This window comes from Carcharhinus amblyrhynchos, unplaced genomic scaffold (assembly GCF_965287045.1).
Source record: "Carcharhinus amblyrhynchos unplaced genomic scaffold, sCarAmb.v2.hapA chromosome_178, whole genome shotgun sequence".
NCBI classification, from domain to species: Eukaryota; Metazoa; Chordata; class Chondrichthyes; order Carcharhiniformes; family Carcharhinidae; genus Carcharhinus; species Carcharhinus amblyrhynchos.
In genome coordinates, this window is record NW_027649918.1 from 73,566 (window position 1) to 97,037 (window position 23,472).

At 41.5% G+C, this 23,472-nt stretch overlaps 1 protein-coding gene across 1 annotated transcript in view; it reads right to left on the reverse strand.

The window, feature by feature from the left end:
* Nucleotides 1–23,472, reverse strand: part of LOC145338794 (AT-rich interactive domain-containing protein 1B-like) — a 70,287-nt gene that overhangs the window by 25,414 nt on the left and 21,401 nt on the right. Inside the window, exon 2 of the mRNA XM_080183186.1 lies at nucleotides 710–916. Within this exon, the coding sequence (XP_080039312.1) occupies nucleotides 710–916 (207 nt within the window). The remainder of the gene's footprint in view (nucleotides 1–709; nucleotides 917–23,472) is intronic.

Consider the following 23,472-nt stretch of genomic DNA (forward strand, 5'->3'; position numbering starts at 1 on the left):
CTAAGGGATGGAGAAAAAGTAAACTCTTATGGGCACAAATTTTCTAAAATTTAGTTTCCATTCACATTGGGAAGTGAACAGCTACGAACTGTATATAAGGATAGGTTAAACCAAAACCTTCAACACAACTGCTTCTCATGCCCGCCCAATCGCAAATCATGGCAGTATCATTAGCCACAACAGAAATCTTGGCAACTGTGTAGGAGAATTAAAGAAGAAATCAGGACAGTCCATGACCCGGTCCACATGCTCCAAAACCTTGTTGGAAGGGATGATAACATCATCAGCATCTAGCCTTTCCTTACAAACTTTCTCGCAGCTTGGCTGCAATTAGCAACTCAATGTATGAATTGGTAATCCAGTGAGAGATACAGCTGACCTGTCAAGCACTCCATAATTACAGCAACTTCTCTGAACTGTATGAAAGAGAATAAATTTTCTTAGAGGTGAGCATGGAACAGTACCAGGACATAGCTGAATGAATAAGCCATGAGCAATTGGACTTTACTATAGGATTTGGAGATACATAACCTCACACAACCATTAGTGGCATACTGAGAATGTCTTGATGACAGAAAAATAAACCACTTTTATAAATATTACAGGTAGTACAAACACAGCAACACAATTTAAACAAGACTCAGTTTGACAAGTAAAGCACAAATGATACTTATGTACACCGATGATTGGCACTGCAGTAATTTCTCACCTGTTGTGGGTACTGCAGCCCGCCCCCCATGGTGCCTTGGGCCCTGCCCTGCACACCCACGGGATAGCGCTGAGGCGCTGGAGGTCCATACGGTTGTCCTGGGTAAGGTCCACTCTGTTGCGGTGGTGCCTGCTGTGCATATGGATTATTGCTGCTGCCATACAGCTGAGGTCGCTTCATCCCCATCTGGTCCATAGGGCTAGTTGGCTGATAAACAAAATTTACCAGAGATTAGTTAATGATGAAAATATAATTCCATCACCAAATTCTAACAGCTAAAGTTGTTTACACAATTCAGGCAATTGCATAAGTTTTCCAAAATGTATATAAGGGAAAAGAAAACGAGCCAACATGTTTACAAGCCTGGAAATACACAATGAAATGAGACCTCTTTCCCTCTTAAAAAATACATTTTCTCTCTGTTGAATATAATACATGTTATCAGCACAGAGGTATTTTAAAATAAGATCCAGTCAGTAAAATAAAATAGATGTTCCATGGTGTTCACTCACTCAAAGCAGCCACTGTTTAAAATAGTTACTGACATTCATTACTGCCGTTAAGCCTGTCTTATCGAAACTATGCTCAAAGTGACCATCACATTACAAGCCAACACCTTGTAACAGCAGTCACTGTATTAAGGGAGCAATGCATTCTTTGAGCTAAAATCTCTAATATGAACCCAACAAAGGATCAAAAATGAGTGATTGATATTAATGTAGAGAATGCAGGAATAGACTGAATTGTTGCACAGTGCACATCACAAGAGTACAGGATCAGGTCCTAATTTGCCAGAAGTCAACTGGGCAGGACTTAGAACATACTCCCATGATGCATCACAACCATCATCAGCTCATGTTACTGGAACATCTTAAGCAGGAGTTGATATAAAGAGCAAGATGCCTAAAAGATTGTGAAGATAGCCACTGTAGAAAGAACAAGGCTGCTACTGACATCAATGTTTAGCACCCAAGCCAATGACTGAAAATGTCCATAATTGGGAAGTCAACTCAGGAAGTGTTCTACAAAAGTTGATCTCAATTAAGCAATAAAACAAGATTCAAAATCTACCAGTTTGTGGAAACTAATGCCGCCTTTGATAGATTCCTAGCAGTTTCCATCATACTCCCAATCTTTACAACATGTTCCCAACTCAAAAATCTACAAGGAGAATTTCTTAGAACAGTTGCTGGGTTTTCAAAGTATTAATAGAATTAGGCTGGATAGTTACTTCTTCACCAGTGTGGACACAATGGGCTGAATAGTCTCCTTCCGTGATTCTATAAAATATATTTGATGTACTGTAACACATGGTTTCAGCATAATAGCACAGCTCCACAAACTGAGGTAGGCAGTGTTCACTGTTGGCAGGGGACAGATGCTCCTCCATATGGCTATCACTCCTTTCGGGTCATATGTTATCAAGAGGAGAAGCCAACATACAACCCAAGATCAGGGACTTGATGACAGCTATCCTTCCAACACCTGTACTGGATAATTTTCATGTCAGATATTATATTTTCTGACAAACTCAGATATACTCTCTTTCCAAGATACCTTTAAGAGACCCCACCAAAGGGGGCAGCATTGCTCCTGTTGGCTCCTAGTTAAACAGATCACCTATTGGTTTACTGGTTTAAAAATAAATCAGAGCTAACACATGAATATAACTCCTCTGCCACTGACCTCAGTGCCATTTTCCCTCAAGTTAATCAGAAAACAGCAACAGAAACTTTTATTTTGCTCAAGAATCAAAATCTATTGTTCTTCCTAGAAGAGAAATTGTCACTAAAGACATTGGTCTAGCATTTTGCCATCCCTCAAATATTTTATAAGAAGTTCAACTACTCACATAAACAACATTTACGTGCAGCGATTAGATTTTAGACCCAGGCTTTTAATGCACGAGGGAAGAATAGCAGCTTTCGACAGGATGCAATGTTACACTGTTGGCTGCCATTTTGTGAACTACTGTGGACATTTTGTGGAGTGCACTATTGCAGGCACTGCACACTTACCATAACTGCAGCTATTCAGACTGTGACATTCCAGCTTCAGAACAGAAACAACAGTTATGTGGTGGTCTTTACATAAAAGCATCCTATGATGGTACAAACAGTCATTTTTAAAATTTATTGGGCAATATAAAAACTATGAGTGACAATTCTGGGAACTGCTCACTGATGCTCAGTTTGCATGCGAAAAGTTTAGAAATTGTACAAATCAAATTTGTAAAAACAACCAATTATATCTGTGGAAAGTTAAAATCCCTGAGCTGATAGGTGGGTGTAACATTTGTGTCATGTAAACACCAGGAAACTACCAACTCCAAAACAAAATCACTGAAACCATTGTCCCCTTCCAGTAGCACCACCACAACTAGTCTGTCACTGTATACATCTCCATATCATGACTACTATCAACACACAAACTGCCGGGACTATAGACATTCAGGGATCACCACCATTGAGCAGAAGCCAGACCGAGCAAGCCATAATAAAAACCTGGCTACCAAAGTGGAGCTGAGACTGGGTATTCTGCATTGAATCCCACCTTCTTCATCCTCATCTCCATATCATCTCCAAGCTTATCTTGTACAAGGTCCACTTAATGCTTCTTTGACCCTTCCTCTGACCTGACAACCCTATGCCCTTCCTTCCTTCCAATATTGCCCAAAATTTTAAATACTTTCTCCTCTTTGGGTCTGTTAGCCATCATTGTCCCCCTCTTCAAAACAGCCATCAATATATGACCACATTTCCTTTAATCCATGTTTACATTTCTCCAATCTGTTACATGCCTTCTGGCAGTACTGAAATGCCCCCAAGTTCACAAATGATATTGTCTAGTGACAGTAATTTAGTATTTTGCTTATAGCCTTTAACACTTTTGACCAGGCAATCCTTTACATAAGCGCTCCTCCAGTGTTTAGCTCAGTGGGATTGCCTTAAATACATATTTGGTTACCAAACAATGGCCAACACATTTCTGACAATGATCTTTCTTCCCACTCCTACATCATTATCTCTGGAGTCCCACAGGATCTTTCCTTGGCTGCTTTCTATTCATCTATGCACCGTCCCTTGATGGCATCATCAAATAAAGAGGTCAGGTTCTAGATAGGTACCGACAACTTCCAGTTCTGTGTCTCAATCCTTCTTACACCTCCACAATGAGCCTTCAATTTTCTACATGGTGGTGTTCCATTCAAAATGGGCTTGGTCTCCTTAACTATCTTTGTTTCAATTAAATTAAGTGTGGAATAACTGCAATCTTGATTAAAACATACAAGGTCTTAGCAGGTCCTGATAGGGTGAATATGGAGCGGGTGCTTCCTCTTGAGGGACAATCTAGAACTATGGGTTACTGTTTAAGAGGTCACCCATTTAAGACAGAGATGAGGAGAAATGTTTTTTCTCTCAGAGGTGGAGTATCTTTGGAACTCCCTCAAAAGGTAGTGGAAGTAGTCTTTGAATGTGTTCAGGGCAGAGTTAGGTGGATTCTTAATAAACAAGGGAGGTGAAAGGTTATCACAGGTAGACCAGAGATTACAGTCAGATCAGTCATCATCTAATTGACTGGTGGAGCAGGCTCAAAGGGCTGAGTGCCTAGTCCTGAGCCTAACTCTATGTCAAGCACTTCTGTTTCTCCAACTCAAACCAAGAAAGAACAGTGCAGTTCCACCAAATGCAAGTCTGAATATTTAATGCCAAATAGCAAAATATCATGAAGGTGTCTTTTACATCACACAAAGTTGCTGTGTGCAAGTGTCAGAGACCCCCAACATCCGTGCACTGCCTCTTTTACCTTCCTGCCTGGCATCAATCCAAGAGCTCAACTCTCACTTATGTTTTTAGCTTCAAGATCCGACAGCAGTTTAAGAGACCCATGAAAACATTGGCCTCCAACGTGTCAGGTCCCTGGAGGTCTAGCCATTTATATTAACTGCTTGAATCTGTGTATCTCCAATCAACAGCACACAATGATGTACATCTACTGTTTATTATTTCTTGTGCAGAATTACAACTCATGTCACTGGCCCCTTCAGAGTACTGGCACTTGAAGGAAATAAACACAAATCATTACTTTCGATGATCAATAAATTAGAATATAATTATTCCGCTACTATGAAATTTAAACAAATTAAATGAAAATTTGGGGTTTCACTAGCAAGATAGAAATCCAGACTAATAATTGAGAGATCAAGTTAAAATCCACCCATTGCAGTTTGAAAACTATTCTATTTAGCTTTTAAAATAAAATCCTTATGCTCTCTGGCAAAGCAAAAATCATAAACATTGTATGGGAGCAAATTATAGGACTTTTCCAAATACAGATCTCTCTCGCGCGTACACAGACAGTGGGTGGAAGGAGGCACGGAACAAAAGGCAACATTAAGAAAAACTGAGCGGGCCTTTTTGGGAGGATATCATGCACAGAACAGATTACAAACAGAAGTGAAGTTGCCAGTAGTCCAGCACAACTCATAAGAATTAAAATTAGCCAGATATCACTTGGCATTAGAAACACAACATTATGCAAAAAGAAACAGTTAAAACTTCCAAAATGCTTCACTTATAAAGGATTACACATGCTGATTACGAGTAGAACAGAACTGCACAGGGGTAAACATAAGGTTTCTGTGCTCAGGTCTCTCCCATTTATTCCGCAATTACAACAGAATATCACATATAATTAATACTGATCATGACACAGATACAATTAGTAAGTGCTCATTTCCCTCAATGCCCCATTCAGTATTTCATCCAATCAGCCTCTTTTCATACAGATGTTGGAAAGGTAGCTGTTGGACTATTCTACAATGTGGCTCCAGTAACCATGGTCAGCAGAAATGGCTGCAATCACTTTCAGCTTTTCACTCTTCTAGCTCAGGAACATGCAAACAGACTAACAGCAATAACTAGCATCTATACAGTGCCTTTAACACAGTAAAACATCTCAAGTTGCTTCACTGCAGAATTATCAAACAAAATTTGATACCAAGCCATATTTCGATTGGTGGCTAAATCTTGATGAAAGAGGTAAGCTTTAAGGAGGAAAGATGTAGTGAGGCAGAGACACTTTAAGCATGGAGTTGCAACGATTGACACCTAGGCTGCTGAAGTTGCAGCCTCAAGCAGTGGAGGAATTAAAACTGGGGAAGCACGAGAGCCAGAATTGGCAGGGTGCAAGGACCTCAGAAGATTGGAGCACCACGGTGCCACAGTGGTTAGCACTGCTGCCTCAGAGTCAGGGACCCAGGTTTGATTCTAGCCTTGGATGACTTTCTCTCCATGTCTGCTTGGATTTCCTCTGGGTGCTCCAGTTTCCTTCCACAGTCCAAAGATGTGCAGGTTAGGTGGACTGGTCAAGCCCTTAGATCTAGTGTCCCTAGGTGCGTAGGCTAGGGGATTAGCAGAGTAAACGTGTGCAGTTACGGGGATAGGACAGGGAGGTGGGCCTGGGTAAGATGCTTTGTTAGGAGTCAGGGCAGATTGAATGGGCCAAATGGCCTCCTTCTGCACTGTAGGAATTCCATTCTGTGATGACCATAGGAGTGTAGGTAATTACAAGATATGGAGAGCAATGACAAGGACAGATTAGAAAACAGATGAGCAAGTTTAAAATTGACACATTGCTGGACCTGGAGCCAATATAGGACAGTGAGTGCAGAAGTGATGGTTGAACAGTGTTTGATGCAAGGTCGGAGGTGGGATGTAGGATGTAGGAAATTGCACGAGCTTGTTCATGAAAAGTAACAGGCTGGCCAGGGTCATTAAATCCATAGGTAAAAAAGATGCTGAAGAGAATGTTTTCAGCAGTAGGTGTGAGGAAGATGACTGAAATTGGCAATGTTACAGAGGTAGATATATGTATACTGATTGATGGATAGGGTCTCAGGTCTGAAGCTCAGCTCAGGATAAATGGTCTAGTTTAGCTGAGGCAGTCACTAGGGGGACAGGAATGTATTTGGTGGGTAACGGAAGAGTTTGTGGCATTTGTTGAGATAAAGTTTCTAACCAGCTCCATGAACAGCCTATTGGATGAAGTAGTTTCCGCTCTGCTCAAGGGCATCAAATGGCAAATTCTGCTTTTTGGGGTGGGAGCAGGACAGAAATGAAGTGAATAAATCAGCCTAACAGGTAGAAAATTTACAGTATGACTGATCAGAACATCCAGTGTTTCAGAAAGATACAATATGAAACAGAGCTGGAGGCTCCTGCCAACTGAATCAAAATCCCCCGCACAAGCATGTTGCAACTCAGTGATACTGTTACTCAATAACCCAAATGCAAAATTTCAATACTACCTCTGGCAGATGCCATTGTTTAAAAGGGTGTAGGACACATAGTGCAGCAAGTACCCACTCATCTCCTGCAATTCCCAAGACTTCAGCAATTGGAAGTAAGTATTTTACTGAGAGGCACAAGTTCAAAAAAAGTTACCATCTGGGTAAAGCCCCAGCTTTGTCATACCGAAAGACAAATTTGTATTCTAGAATGGAATGGCAAACACTTTGTTCACTGCTCAAGTGGCCACTCGAGTACGAAATGGTGGTGCTTCAACAAGCCGGCTGAATATGGATGACATCCTACACTAGCCCAAAATTATCCTGTCCAAACAAGTTGTTCAATAAACACACTTTTCAGCAAGGGTCGTCGGATAACAATTAGGAGTGGGAATGCCAGACTAATTTTCCACAGTAAATGTGGCATCTTGAACCTAATTATTGCACCCCTACTATTGCTGAGATTAGCTCATTCAACACAGATCAAGGATGAAGCCACTCAAACAATTTAGAGAAAGTACAATATGAAACAGGAATGAGGCCCAGAGAAGTGTTTATCCTCCACACAGATGGTATCCTCATTCAATCTTCTCAGATCCCCCTCAATTCCCTTTCCTTCATGTATTTTTCCTTAAATGTCTCTGCATCTATCAATTAACTTCAGTTAATTTCACAGCCTTACTACCATGTGTTAAAAAAAAGATTTTCCTGCATTTAACTTGCACTTAAGACCTCCCAGTCACTGGAAACAGTCCATTTATTCTGAACCAAAATTTTAAGGGGTCAGTTCAGCTCAGTTGGCTGGTTCACAATTCAAAACAATGCCAAAAATGCAGGTTCAATTCCTATACCATAGAAAATAGGAGCAAGAGGCAGCCATTCAGTCCTTCAAACCTACACCGCCATTCATTACTATGGTTAATCATTCAGCTCAATAGCCCAATCCCATCTTTTCCCCACAGCCTTTGATCTCCTTTGACTTAAGTGCTATATCAAACTGCTTCTTGAAAATACTCATGTTTTGGCCTTAACTACTTTGTGGAAGCAAATTCCATAGGCTGACCACTCTCTGGGTGAAGAAATTTCCCCTCTGCCGTGTCCTAAACAGTCTACCTTGTGACTCCTGGTTCTGGACTCACCGACCATCAAGAAAAATCCTCCTAGAATCTACCCTGTCTACTCCTGTTACAATTTTATAGGTTTCTATGAGATCTCTCTCATTCTTCTGAACTCCAGTGAATACAATCCTAAGCAACTCGATCTCTCCCATCCTCGAAATCAGTCTTTGGATAAAGTCTTTGGATTCTAGAATAAAATCTAATCCTTTCTAGAATTTTCCCCACTACCAACGTCAGGCTTACTGGTATATAATTAAGAACATAAGAAATAGGAGCAGGAGTAGGCCATCTAGCCCTTCGAGCCTGCCCCACCATTCAATAAGATCATGGCTGATCTGAAGTGGCTCAGTTCCACTTTCCCGCCTTCTCCCCATAACCCCTAATCCCCTTGCCTATCAAAAACCTATCTACCCGCATCTTAAATATATTTAGTGAGGCAGCCTCCACCACTTCAATGGGCAGAGAATTCCAGAGATTCACCAACCTTTGAGTGAAGTTCCTCCTCAACTCCGTTCTAAACTGCTTCCCCCCCCCCCCCCCCCCCATCTTGAGGCTGTGCCCTCTAGTCCTACTGGAAGACTCTCCACCTCTATCCTATCCATCCCATTCATCATGTTGTACGTCTCAATGAGATCTCCCCTCATTCTTCTAAACTCTAACTAGTACAAGCCTAGTTTATTCAGCCTCTCCTCATAGCTCAACCCCCTCAACTCCGGTATCAGCCTAGTAAACCTCCTCTGCACTCCCTCCAAGGCCAAAATATCCTTGCGTAAGTGCGGCAACCAAAACTGCACACAGTACTCCAGCTGCGGCCTCACCAGTGCCCTGTACAGTTGCAGCAAGGCCTCCCTACTTTTATATTCAATCCCCCTCGCTATGAAGGCCAGCATCCCATTAGCCTTCCTGACCACCTGCTGCACCTGCAGGCTGGGTTTTTGCGACTCATGCACAATGACCCCGAGGTCCCTCTGCACTGTAGCATGCTGCAGCCTTTCGCCATGTAAGTAGTAGTCCTTCCTACCAAAGTGGACAACTTCACACTTGCCAACATTAAATTCCATTTGCCAGTTCCTCGCCCATTCGCCCAGCCTATCTAGATCCCTCTGCAGACTTTCCACACCCTCCGCACAATTTGCTGTTCCACCAATCTTTGTGTCATCAGCAAATTTGGACACCTTACACTCGGTTCCCTCATCCAGATCATCTACATAGATGGTAAATAGCTGAGGCCCCAGCACCAATCCCTGGGGCACTCCAAAAGACCAAAGATGACCACCAATGCATCCATTATTTCTTGGGCCACATCCTTAAGTACTCTGGGTGTAAATTATCAGGCCCCATAGATTTATTGGCCTTCAATTCCATCAGTTTCACCAACACCATTTCTCTGCTGATACAGATCTCCTTCAGGTCTCCCTCTCACTAAACACTGCGTTCCCCAACATTTCTGGTATCGTACTTGTGCCCTCCTTTGTGAAGACGGAACCAAAGTATGTACTCAGTTGGCCAGCCATTTCTTTGTTCCCCATTATAAATTCCTGTCTCTAATTGTAGGGGACCTCCATTTGTCTTCACCAATCTGTTTCTCCTCACATACCTATAGAAACTTGTGCAGCCAGATTTTTGCAGCAAGCTTACTCTTGTACTCTATTTCGCCCTTCTTAATCAGTCCCTTGATCCTCCTTTGCTGAATTCTAACCTGCTCCCAACCCTCAGGTCGGTTGTTTTTCTTGGCCAGAGCATCATTGTCAGGTCCAACTCCTGCCCTGAGCCTGTAGCCCCACACATTTACCCAGCTAAACCCCCTCCCTAACCTACATAACTTGAGAGACTAAGGGGCAATCTGGCATGGCTAATCCACTTAATCTACATATCTTTGGACTGTGGGAGAAAACCCATGCGGATGCAGGGAGACCATGCAAACTCCATGGGTCTTTCTAGATTTTCAGAAGGCGTTTGACAAAGTACCTCATAAGAGGTTATTGCAGAAGGTCAGGGGACTTGGAGTTGGGGGTAGAGTGTTAGCGTGGATAGAGGATTGGTTGTCAAATAGGAGGCAGAGAGTGGGGGTCAATGGGTGCTATTCGGATTGGCGGATGGTGACTAGTGGAGTGCCCCAGGGGTCGGTGCTGGGGCCTCAGCTTTTTACCATTTATATAGATGATCTGGAGGAGGGAACCAAGTGTAGGGTGTCGAAATTTGCGGATGACACCAAGATTGGGGGAACGGCAAATTGTGCGGAGGGTGTGGAGAGTCTGCAGAAGGATCTAGATAGGCTGGGCGAATGGGCCAGGAAATGGCAAATGGAATTTAATGTTGGCAAGTGTGAGGTGGTCCACTTTGGTAGGAAGAATGGTAGGAAGGACTATTACTTACGGGGCGAAAAACTGCAGCAGGCGACGGTGCAGAGGGACCTCGGGGTCCTTGTGCATGAGTCGCAAAAACCCAGCTTGCAGGTGCAGCAGGTGGTCAGGAAGGCGAATGGGATGCTGGCCTTCATAGCGAAGGGGATTGAATATAAAAGTAGGGAGGTCTTGCTGCAGCTGTATAGGGCATTGGTGAGGCCGCAGCTGGAGTACTGTGTGCAGTTTTGGGCGCCGCACCTGCGCAAAGATATTTTGGCCTTGGAGGGAGTGCAGAGGAGGTTTACTAGGCTGATACTGGAGTTGAGGGGGTTGAACTATGAGGAGAGGCTGAATAAACTAGGCTTGTACTCGTTGGAGTTTAGAAGAATGAGGGGAGATCTCATTGAGACGTATAAGATGATGAATGGGATGGATAGGATAGAGGTGGAGAGACTCTTCCCACTGAAAAAAAGACAGTAGGACTAGGGGGCACAGCCTCAAGATAAAGGGGGGGCGTTTTAGAACGGAGTTGAGGAGGAACTTCTTCACTCAAAGGGTGGTGAATCTCTGGAATTCTCTACCCATTGAAGTGGTGGAGGCTGCCTCGCTAAATATTTTCAAGAAGCGGGTTGATGGGTTTTTGATAAGAGAGGGGATTAAGGGTTATGGGGAGAGGGCCGGAAAGTGGAAATGAGCCACGACAGATCAGCCATGATCTTATTGAATGGCGGGGCAGGCTCGAAGGGCCAGATGGCCTACTCCTGCTCCTATTTCTTATGTTCTTATGTTAGTCAGTCACCTAAATTTTGACTTGAATAATAATAATCTGATCCAAGCAAATATTTGTTAAGGTGAAATTTTCAATTATCAGCAACCATTTAAAATTCCGAAATTGGGAAGAAGAGGTACACCTATTTTGCTTGATGTTTTGTGGCGTCATGCGTCAGATAATATAAACAGGTTCACAAGTTAATTAAACAGGTTTGTGAAAAGACGGCATGTTGAAAGATGGGACGGTTGGTTTGATCCATTGAAAGACATTCACCTACAAGTATGGGCATACACTGTTGACAGAAACAACCTCTGGACTTCCCAATATAACAGACCCAGATTTATATGGGAATTATTAGCAAACAGGTTGTAACCATGTCATGGTGTTACTTATCATAACATAAGCATAAAGAAAAGAGTTCACACCAATTACCAGTTAAGCCCCATGTCCTGGGTTTGTAAATTGAAATGAATGCCAGGTTAGAAAACCATGGAGGCTTTCAACACAGAATGAAACCATGCAGCTCATCATATCCATGCCAATTATTTGTTAGAGCACTGTCAATTATTGAAACTGTTACACTTCTGTGGCACAGAAATATTTATGCTGACCTCTTATTTAGTAGTAAGGAGAATATTGAATATAATTCAGAAAGCTGATTTTCAGATCCATAAATTGCTCAAGTACAATTTACACAATGGAACACAAATCTGAGTGATCTCAATCTGAGCATTTATTTAGTCATGTCATGTCATTTTAACTTGTTCATGCACCTAATACCTAGTAAATGAGAAGTATATAAAACATGCAACTATTAACTGTGCAAATTAAGAAATAGTTTATCAGAAGCTGCTGTGCAAATTTATGCATCAAGCTGCGAGAATCCATTTACTGACCCCCACTTGCCATTAAACAATATGCACAGAATTAGCTCCTTGTCAGTTTTAATAGCGTGGGGACTTTACAAATAGTATATCAATTTGTATTCAATTGAAACTGCAAGTCACAAGATTTAAAAATTCTTAATTATCTAATGCCTTCTGAAAATCACGGATACCACATGAAATGATTTGCCTGTACTTAAAGGACGACACTTTAAATACCAGCCATGTAAATGGGAAAACTAGTTACGAGGCAGCTTGATGAAGTTAATTAAAATTTTAAAATATTTGCAAACCAGAATAGAAATTAAAAATCAGAAGACTTTGGTATTTTGTCAGGAAAGTAATTAGAAAAACTGAAGCTGATCAAACTTGGCGATGTTTAACAAGGAGAGAAAAGGCTGTTTCAAAAGGCATCATTTACATACTTCAGAAATAGCGCCACTAACTGTCCCAGACTGCATAGCGAGGTGCTTGGCATTAGCCAGACAATGCTTACAGCAACAAAGTTAGTTTAAAGTACAAAGTGAAATTGAGTCTGCAGAACAGAAATAGGCCATGCAGCCCAACTATCTATGATAATGCTTGCAGTCAACACGGTGCCCTCACACCCAACTTCAAATAACCCTATCAACACATCCATCTTCTCTAACATTAATCTAGTTTATCCTTAAATACATGTATGCTATTCCTATCAACTATTCCTTGTGGTAGTGCATTCTCTATTTAAAACATGTTTCTCCTGAATTTCTTATTGGATTTATTAAAGATGATTTTAATGACCATAGCTTTTGTAAAAACATTTTAACCATATCTACTCTATGAAACCCTTTCATCATCTTAAAGACTTCCATCAGGTCACTCACTCAGCATTCTTGTTTCTACAGAATTGAACCCTCATCAGTTCAGACATTCAAGACAGTTATAGCCTCTCAGTTCTGATATCATCCTTACACTACCTTCTTTAATATCGCTATAACATAAGAACATAAGAAATAGGAGCAGGAGTAGGCCAACTAGCCCTTCGAGCCTGCCCCGCCATTCAATAAGATCATGGCTGATCTGTCGTGGCTCAGTTCCACATTCCCGCCCTCTCCCCATAACCCTTAATCCCCTCTCTTATCAAAAACCCATCAACCCGTGTCTTAAAAATATTGAGCGAGGTAGCCTCCACCACTTCAACGGGCAGAGAATTCCAGAGATTCACCACCCTTTGAGTGAAGAAGTTCCTCCTCAACTCCGTTCTAAACTGCCCCCCCTTTATCTTGAGGCTGTGCCCCCTAGTCCTGCTATCCTTTCTGAACGGGAAGAGTCTCTCCACCTCTATCCTATCCATCCCATTCATCATCTTATACGTCTCAATGAGATCTCCCCTCATTCTTCTAAACTCTAATGAGTACAAGCCTAATTTATTCAGCCTCTCCTCATAGCTCAACCCCCTCAACTCCGGAATCAGCCTAGTAAACCTCCTCTGCACTCCCTCCAAGGCCAAAATATCCTTGCGTAAGTACGGCGCCCAAAACTGCACACAGTACTCCAGCTGCGGCCTCACCAATGCCCTATACAGCCGCAGCAAGACCTCCCTACTTTTATATTCAATCCCCCTCGCGATGAAGGCCAGCATCCCATTCGCCTTCCTGACCACCTGCTGCACCTGCAAGCTGGGTTTTTGCGAATCATGCACAAGGACCCCGAGGTCCCTCTGCACCGTCGCCTGCTGCAGTTTTTCTCCACGTAAGTAATAATCCTTCCTACCAAATATAACCATTTGTATAATATGAATAGAACTGTGCATTGTACTCCAAGAGTCAAGTGTGGCTCACAAGCTTAACTTTAACTTCTTTGCTTTTCAACCCATCCCTCTGGAAAAACACACCCACATGCCTGGTCGCTTCCTTATGTATAACTTTATTAACATGCTTCACTAATTTCAATGATTTGTAACCACAGATCCTTCCATTCCTTTATCCCATTTGGAATCATATTTTCCAAGTACTTTTTGACCTACTTATTCTCCCTACCAAAATGCACCACCACATAATTGCCAATTATACATCCATTCTGTATTTTGTGTCGTCTTGTATTTTGTTGCCAGTCTTCTGCTTTATTAATTACACACACTTCCATGCTGTCCAGAAATTTTGGAAATTTTATTTTGGATCTCCAAGTCCAAATCATTAACATTATAATCAATTGTGCCAGTACCAATCCATATGCGTCATCACTTCCCATCTTTTACATCTGAGCAATTACACGCAGCTACTACTTATGGTTTCCTGTTTTGTAGTGAGTTTGCTATTTATTCTGCCACCTATGCACTGAATCTACAAGTTCTGACGTGAATAATAAATCTACATGGTTCCTTATCAAAGGCCTTCAGTCCCAAATACACTACATTTTATTACTGCATGTGATGTCAGCAATGCTGACTAGGCCAGCATTTCTGCCTTGAGAAATTGCTCAACTGTCCTTGAGAAGCTGGTGAACTACCTTCTTGAACTGCTGCAGTCCACGTATAGCGAGTAACATATGGCATGGATAGAGGTTCGGCTGGCTAACAGGAAGCAGAGAGCACTAATAAATGGGTCTTTTTCAGGTTGGCAAGATGCCATGAGTGGTGTATCTCAAGGATCAATGCTTGGACCTCAACTGTTCACAATTTAAATAAATGACTTGATGAAGGAGTGGGTGGGATGGTTGCCAAATTTGCTGATGAAACCAAGATAGATATGAAAGTAAGTTGCATAGAGGACACAGTGGTTAGTACTGCTGCCTCGCAGTTCCAAGGATCCAGGTTCGATTCCCAGCTTGGGTCACGGTCTGTGTGGAGTTTGCACGTTCTGCATCTTTGTGGGTTTCCTCTGGGTGCTTCAGTTATCCCACATACATGCTGATCAGCTGGATTGGTTATGCTAAATTCTCTCTCAGCATACCCAAAAACATGCTGATCACCTGGATTGGTTATGCTAAATTCTCTCTCAGCATACCCAAGCAGGCGCCAGAGTGTCAAGTAGGGGATTTTCACTGTGACTTCATTGCAGTGTAAGACTACTTGGTGACTAATAAATAAATTTGAACTTTACTTTTAACACATGATGGTGCGTAAAGATTTGACAGATGGAGTGTAATATGGGAAAATGTGAAATTGTCCATTTTCGCAGGAAAAATAAAAAGGAAGCATATTATCTAAATGGTGAGAGATACAAAGCTAAAATAGAGGGATCTGGATGTCTCAGTGCACGAATTGCACAAGGTTGATATGCAGGCCCAACAAATAATTAGAAAAGATAATGTTAATTGTCCAGAGGAATGGAATACAAAAGTAGGGAAGTTATGTTTCTGTTATACAGATCACTAGTGAGACCACATCTGGAGTAGTGTACAATATTGGTCATTTTAGTTAAGGAAAGATGTAAATGCATTGGAAGCAGTTCAAAGAAGATTCACCAGACTAATATCTGGAAAGGTTGGACATGCTCAGCTGCAGTTAGTAGAGTAAGAGATGACTTAATTGAAACACGATTATTTGGGGTCTCCTCCTCTTATGGGAGGAGCTAGAACTAAGGGTCACTGTTTAAAACTAAAGGGTCACCCATTTGAAACAGATGAGGGAAAGATTTTTCTCTGAACAGAGTCTATGGAATTCTCTACCTGAAAAGGTGATGCAAGCAGAGTCTTTAAACATTTTTAAGGCAGAGGTGGATAGATTCTTAGTAAACAAGGGAGTGATCGATTATCGGGGATTGGCAGGGTGCAGATTTAAGATGACAATCTGATAAGCTATGATCTTAGCAAATGATGGAGCAGGGTTGAAGGGCTGACTGGCCTATGCACCTGGTCATAAGTGGTGTTAGGAAGTTCCAGGATTTGTTAGTGACAGTCAGCAACAATGAAGGAATGGGGATATAGTTTCAACAGTAAGAAGTCTCACAACACCAAGTTAAAGTCCAACAGGTTTATTTGGTAGTAAATGCCACTAGCTTTCAGGGTCTGCCCCTTCATCAGGCGAGTGGGAGTTCTGATCACAAACAAAGCATATGGTATAGTTTCAAGTCAGGAAGGCATATGGCTTGGAGGAAATTTGCAGGAGTGGTGTTTCCATCCATCTGTTGCCATTGCCTTTCTAGGTGGTAGAGATCATGGGTTTAGAAGGGACAATCAAAGCAACCATGATGAATTGCTGCTGCAGTGCATCTTGTAGTTGGTGCATACTGTGGTGCAGGGAGTGAATGTTTAAGATGTTGAATGGGGGGCAAATCAAGTGAGCTGCTTTGTCCTGGATGTTGTGGAGCTTAAAAGTTGTTGGAACTGCACTCATCCAGGCAAGTGAGGAATATTCCATCACATTCCTGACTTGTGGCTTGTAGATGGTGGAAAAGCTTGAGGAGTCGGGCAGTGAGTTGAGTTACTTGCCACAGAATTGCCAGCCTCTGATCTCCTCATCAACAACATCTTCCATCACTTTGCTGATGATCGAGAGTAGACTGATGCATGGTGACTGGCCAGATTGAATTTGGCCTACTTTTACAGACAAGACAAACCTGGGCAATTTTGCACATTGCCTGATAGATGCCAGTATTGTAGCAGTACTGGAACAAACTGGCTCGTAGCACAGCCAGTTCAGGAACAAAGGTCTTCAACTACTATCGCCAGAATATTGTCAGGGCCCAGTATGCAGTGACTTCAGGCATTTCCTGATTTCATGGAGTCCCAGTTTTGGCCTGCTAGCTATGCTCGAAATCTATCCTATTTAAAATGGTAGTAGTACATATAACACGATAGAGGATATGTGAAGACAGGACTTTGTCTCCACAAGAACTGTGCATTGGTCCCTTCTTCAATACTGTCATGGACAGATGCATCTGTGACTGGCAAATTGGTGAGGACAAGGTCAAGTAGGTTTATCCCTTTTTTTGGCTTCCTCACCTCCTGCCGCAGACCTAATCTGGCAGTTACGCCCTTTAGGATTCAACCAAACAAGGCCGCTATTGTGTCACTCTCAATGATGGACAATGGACACCTCCAGCCAAAATACATTGTGCGCCCTTTCCACCCTCAGTGCTTCCTCCAAGTGTTCAAAGTCGCCATAGTCCTGGATGACCAGAGGCTGCTCTCCCCTTTAAGACAGAGAGCAGACTGGTGGTGATTTTAACCCGAGGATCATCATACCTCAGGCAAGGGACAAGGTTGAGAAGGGGCACCTTCATGAATAACCTCAGCCGATACAGGTATTGAATCCACGCTGTTGAGTCGCTCTGCATCATGAAACAGCCATCCAGACAACTGAGCTAGCCAGCGGTAGCAAACTAGTGCTTTCCTTATCCATGTTTGACATGATGCATGAGAGTTCATGGGGTCCAGAGATGATGTTGAGGACTCCCACAGCAATTTCCTGCCAAATGTATAGCACAGTGCTGCAATCCTTTGGTGGGTCTGTCCTGTCTGAGAGATTTTAGTGGTGGCGTAACACATCTTGATGTCATGACTCCAGAGATGTGACTATGTCATGGCTGTTGCCTTACTATTCTGAGACAATGCTCCCAAATTTGGATCAACAATCAAGATGTTAGTAAGGAAGACTTTATCAGTAAGGAGGACTTTAAGATGAGGTGTGCCGTTGTTGATCCAGTACCTCGACGACGTTGGGTGGAATTTAACTTCAATTAATAAATCTGGGCTTAAAAGCAAGTCTCGGTAATAGGGATTGCATAATCATGGCCCATGGGTTTCATTTTTTCATTTCATTTCTTTCAGACTTTTTAGCAGTTTGATACAATTGAGTGGCTTTCTAGGGCATTTAAGAGTCAACTATATTGCTGTGGGTCTGGAGCTAGATCAGGTAACAGCAGCAGATTTCCTTCCCAAAATGACACTGTTGAACCAGATGGATTTTTTCTGACAATCAGCAATGATTCCACGGTGATTATTACTGATACTAGCTTTTACTTCCAGGTGTATTAAACAAATTCAAATTCCACCATCAGCCATAGTGGAATACAAAGCAGTGTTTGGATTGCTAGTAACATTGCTACTACACAATCATCAAAATCAGCACGTCAACATGATGACTATTCTTAGTATGTTAGGGCAGCACAGTGGTTAGCGCTGCTGCCTCATAGTGTCAGGGACCCTAGTGTGCTGCCAGCCTTGGGTGACTGCATCTGAAGTTTGCATGTTCTCCCCATGTCTGCATGGATTTCCTCAGGGTGCTCTGGTTGGATTGCACTGGTTAGGTTGATTGGCCATGCTAAATCGCCCCTTAGTATCCCAGGATGTGTAGGTTAGGAGAACTAGCAGGAGTTATGGGGATACAGCCGGAATAAGATACTCTATCGGAAAGTCAGTGCAGACTCGATGGGCCAAATGACCTCAATACTGCACAATAGGGATTCTACGATTTGATGATTTTTGGTTTCTGGATGTTTTTCTATTTACATCAGATATGAATTCCATTATCTATCCTAACTCTGACATTAATTAACTGATCTATAATTCCAGGGACTTGCTCTATCTCCCCTTTTACTGGTAGGGGAAACATTACCTGTCACCCATTTCACACGGACAGCAGTAATTTGGGCCGATAAGACATGGCCTTACTATGTAGGTGCTTTTAATGAACTGGTTTTTATTTAGAATGAGTCATAATATAAATCAGGAAGCATTGGTTTTACTCTCCAGTGATCAAAACACTACAATTTCCATTAACAAAATGCCTTTAATGTAAAAACCAGTCCCAAGAGGTTTCATCAGACAAAGATGGACCTGTACACAAGGGAAGAGAAATTGCAAGGGGAAGACCATGAAATTGGATAAAAGTTGGATTTTAAAGAGGGCCATAAAGAAATAAAATGTGATGGGACAGCAGAGGGTTTTTCAGAAAGTTGGGCTAGAAAGCAGAAGATTCAGCCTTCTATTGCAAGGAAAAATGCCAGATAGTTATACAGTATTTGGGTCCATTTGTCTTTTCCTAAAACTTATTTATTTTTGATATTCTTAAATTGTTCGCAGTAGACTTTTCAAAACTCTGGTGCTTTGCACTACTCGTTCTTCTTGATTCTCATGGCTAGAACGATCAAAAGTTTAACAATCACAAAAGAAATTCTGCAGAACTCAAGGCAACAAGTTCCAAATTCACTTCCCAGTTCTTGGCTAACACAAATTTAAGGCAGTCGATAGCCCTCATATGGACTAATTTAATTTATCAACACAAAAGGGAAAATTATTACACTTGTATCATTACTGCAGTGTTGAGCAATGGATTAAGTGTGAAACCACCAAAATTTCACCCTACATTACTCAATATGTTGCCTCCAGACAACCCAAACTTGTGAGGACATCAATTTGTAAATGTACTGCCGGTGTTAATAACCGCTTCCAAGTCAAAGTTGCACACACCCCCATCACACTTTACTGAAATCCTAGCAACACTGTGTACATTCAAACACCCTGTGTCTGCCAGTAAACCTGTTGTATAGTGGATAAAGAACTTCCACAGGTCCATTATCTAGTCTGCAAATTAACATTGCTTCCTTTCTGTGGCACTGCTCATCTCCTAAAGATACCACTAACTTTGACACACTGCAACTAGATAAGCATCAGCAAATCTACAGGAAATTCAATTCTTTGTGGAGTTTTAAATCAGCTTTCTTAGACCAACAAGGGGAATCACCTTTGCCCTCCAGTGGATTAAGCCGTTGCCTTTTCTCCTAAGAGAGGATTATATAGACACCATTACATCAGATACAATGTGCATTGAAACTTCACATCCACTTTGACAGATCAAACAGATTTTCAGGAATTTAGTCAAAAAACGCACTATACCATGAAGTGTTCTTGTAAAGCTCGCACATCCAATTTGCTGTACCTTATGTGAGCTGGGTCCAACTGTGGGAAGGAAGGCTCCAACACACTATTTATAAATCATTTTAAATTGAGGGCACTCTGCCTAAAAACTAAAACCTCACAGCTGTGCACTGCTTGAATTGTTGCCAAGTAAATTTTTCATCAGTCTTGGCAATGAATGAATGACACTTAGTAAAAGACAGGAGGGTTTGTGATGGTGTGACGTCAAGGCGGGGGTGGGGAAGCACACTGCAGACTGGCTCCAAGTGGAGTCTCTGGTTCACTCACACCCCTATGCTGCCTGCCTCTCATGAATGCTAGGAAGAAATCCCTTTCTCTCTTTCTTATGGCATTTTCCATTTAACAGCACATGGCTAATCTGCATACACCAAGGCCATACCACTTCTTGTCTGAAGGGTTAGCATCAGGGGCTGCCTGCCTGCCTAGGAGGACTTGGATTCCTGCCTGATGACTGATAATGACGAGTCAACAGATGGCTTGGGGTTGCTAATAAACAACGGCAGTCATGTGATTTGCCACATGGCAAAGGAAGCCAAGCCGATTGTTAAAAGACACCAGCTTCTATTAAATCAACACTGCCTACTATCCATGGCTGCTAACTAGGCTGTATAGACAAACCATAAAGCTGCATACAAAGCAGACTGGCATCCACTTAAAATAAAGCTGTTTGACACCTGCATTGGTACACATGCTACTTAATTTTAAACCAGATATTCATGCAACATGTATGACAATACACCAGAAACCAAAAGCTCATAGCCCTAAACTGGGCAGATTGAATACCGCAGATCGTAGTATACAAGATGAGCCAGCACGTAACACGACCCTAGTTTTTCATGTATTTACATATACCTGGCAAGTGATGAATGGAAAGGTGTCCCCCAACAAAATAAATAAAATACCAAACAACTTTCAAACTAAAAGCCTTACCATTTGCTAATTAATCAAATAACTGCTGAAGCAAGGGAATTAGGTGTTAGTGGAAAAAACTGGTGAGAGAATGGAAAGAAGAATCCACCCTAAAGCGAATGCCCTAGACCAAGTGTGTCCTCAAAACACACACCAGCCACTGGCCTGATCTCAATATACATGTACCAGAATGTGTCCTACAAAACTGCAAAAATGTTGTATTGTTACTAGAAATGCAATACATAAATATGTACTTAAGTGAGCTAAATTAAATCAAACCCCTTCACAATGGAAATACACATGCTGACCCACTTAATGTTTATGTGGTTTCATTATCAAATTGTGATGTTATTAGTGTCATCAGATCGTTCAAAAAGTGTGGACCCTCCAATTCAATGGACGGAGAGGATGATGATTTGTTGTGGAGGGATGATGATGATTTGGTATGGTGGGTGTCTCTGAAAACAAAAGCACCACATCTGATCCAGAGTAGGATCTTTGCTGCAATGTCTTAGCTAAAGCAACTCAAACAAATTGATGAATTCCATCAATTGATAGATTGAGAGAGCAATACATATTCAGATATGTTTCAACACAACTAAGCAGAATTTGACAGTTTTAAAACAGTTTAGTTGCAATGAATGGAATTTTATGCAATTAATTTATTCAATAAATCATGCCACATTAATTTAATCACGAATTATCAGTGTTTTTTTTCCACATTTCAAAATAACACCAAATCACACTGGCAGTTTGCATTTTATACTCAACATGAAAGTCGACCCCCATTCTTGGAGCAAGTTTGAAGGCTCCAACAATCGAGCTGTACACCATAATTGAATCATCCACAATCCAAATTATCTACCTAAATATTGATAAAATCATGCCAAATAAACTGGATATACTCCTCAAACCTGGTCTCAGTACTCCTCTGCCAGCTACCATACCAAGGATGTGGGTCAGATCCGAAAAACTGCACCGAGTCTACTTGCCCAAAATCTGTGCGCACCACAGAACGCCTTTCTCAGACATGCAATCCACCCTCATTACTGTGCCTAGATTATACCCCTCAAAAACAAAAATGATTACACTCATCATCCCCTCACACATCAAAAATCTACTAGAGCTCTCCCATACACATGGCCTGCAAAGAAATGACTAACAGTGCCCCACAAGGATCTGTTTTGGGCCTTTTAACTATATTTAATAATTACTTAGATCAGTAGTTCCCAACCAATGTGCTACGGCACACACGAATCTCGTGAAAAAAAGTCAAATTTCATGTAATTAAATAAAACTAATTTCCATCTTCAGCTCTGTGGTTGGCATCTCCAAGACCCAGAAATCTTGGGGTCTCACACATGAGCCCACTGGGTGAAAAGCCACACAAGACATAGTTTAAATTTTTTCTGTTGGTCAGGTCTATGCATATGACTAATGGTACTTGAAGCTGAAGACAAAGGTCCCATTCACCCGCACAAAAGCAAAAACTCAAAAACGGCATAAAAATCCTGGGCCCTGAGAGAGACAAGGAGAGATTTTAAAAAAGATAGAAGTTAAAAATGAAGTTCCCAAGGAAGAAGACAGAAGAAAAGTCTTTTTTTTATGTAACAGAGGTGCGCCATGACATATAAAAGGTTAGGAACAACCGACTATGATAACACAGTAAAGTGTCACATATTCAATTTTGTTGAGGACACCAAGATCAGTAACATAGTAAATAGTGTGGATGGGAGTTTAAATTTCAAGAAACATTGAGACAGCAATACATATTCAGATATGTTTCAACATGGTTAAGTAAAATTAATTTACTTTGGGCCAAAAATGACAAATGAAAGCAATTTTTCAATGGCAGAAAGCTATAGTGGAGTTCTAAAAAGACCAAACACAAAAATAATAGGCAAATGCAAAAACAAAAACAGCATTAATTTTGGGGCCAAAATAAAAAACAAGAGGTTTTGCTACAGCTATACAAAGTCTAATTAGACCAGTGCTGTGTACCATTGATTACTACATCATACAAAAGTATACTGGCCTTGGAGCACACCGGATTCATCACAATGTCACTAGGAAACTAAGTGTAAATTATAACAGATGACAAATTAGGCTCATCTGGAATATAGATCTGATGGAGGGTTTAGAATTTCTGAAACAAAAAAGAAATCTACATAGAGAACCCTTCTCTTCTGACAGAATATATAGAATAAGGACAAACAATTTAAACATCAGAGCCAGGTGATTCAGGAGTGAAGTTAAGAAATACTTTTCACAAAGGTGGATAGAACCCGCTCACAAAACGTAGCTGGTGCAAGTTCAATTAATAACCTTAAATCTGAGATTGATAGACTTTTGTTAGCCAAGGATATAAAGGGATCCATAATGGGATGCTGGATTTAGAATGAGACCAGCCATGGTCACACTGTATGGCAGAATGAGGTTTAATGGTCATATTCCTATCCCAAAGTCACATATGTCGTCAAGAACTATTGTATCTATACAACATAGACATCCAACAACCAAAACAACGTTGTCCAAACGCACATCCAACAACTATTACATCCATCATAAACGCAGCCACCTCCCATC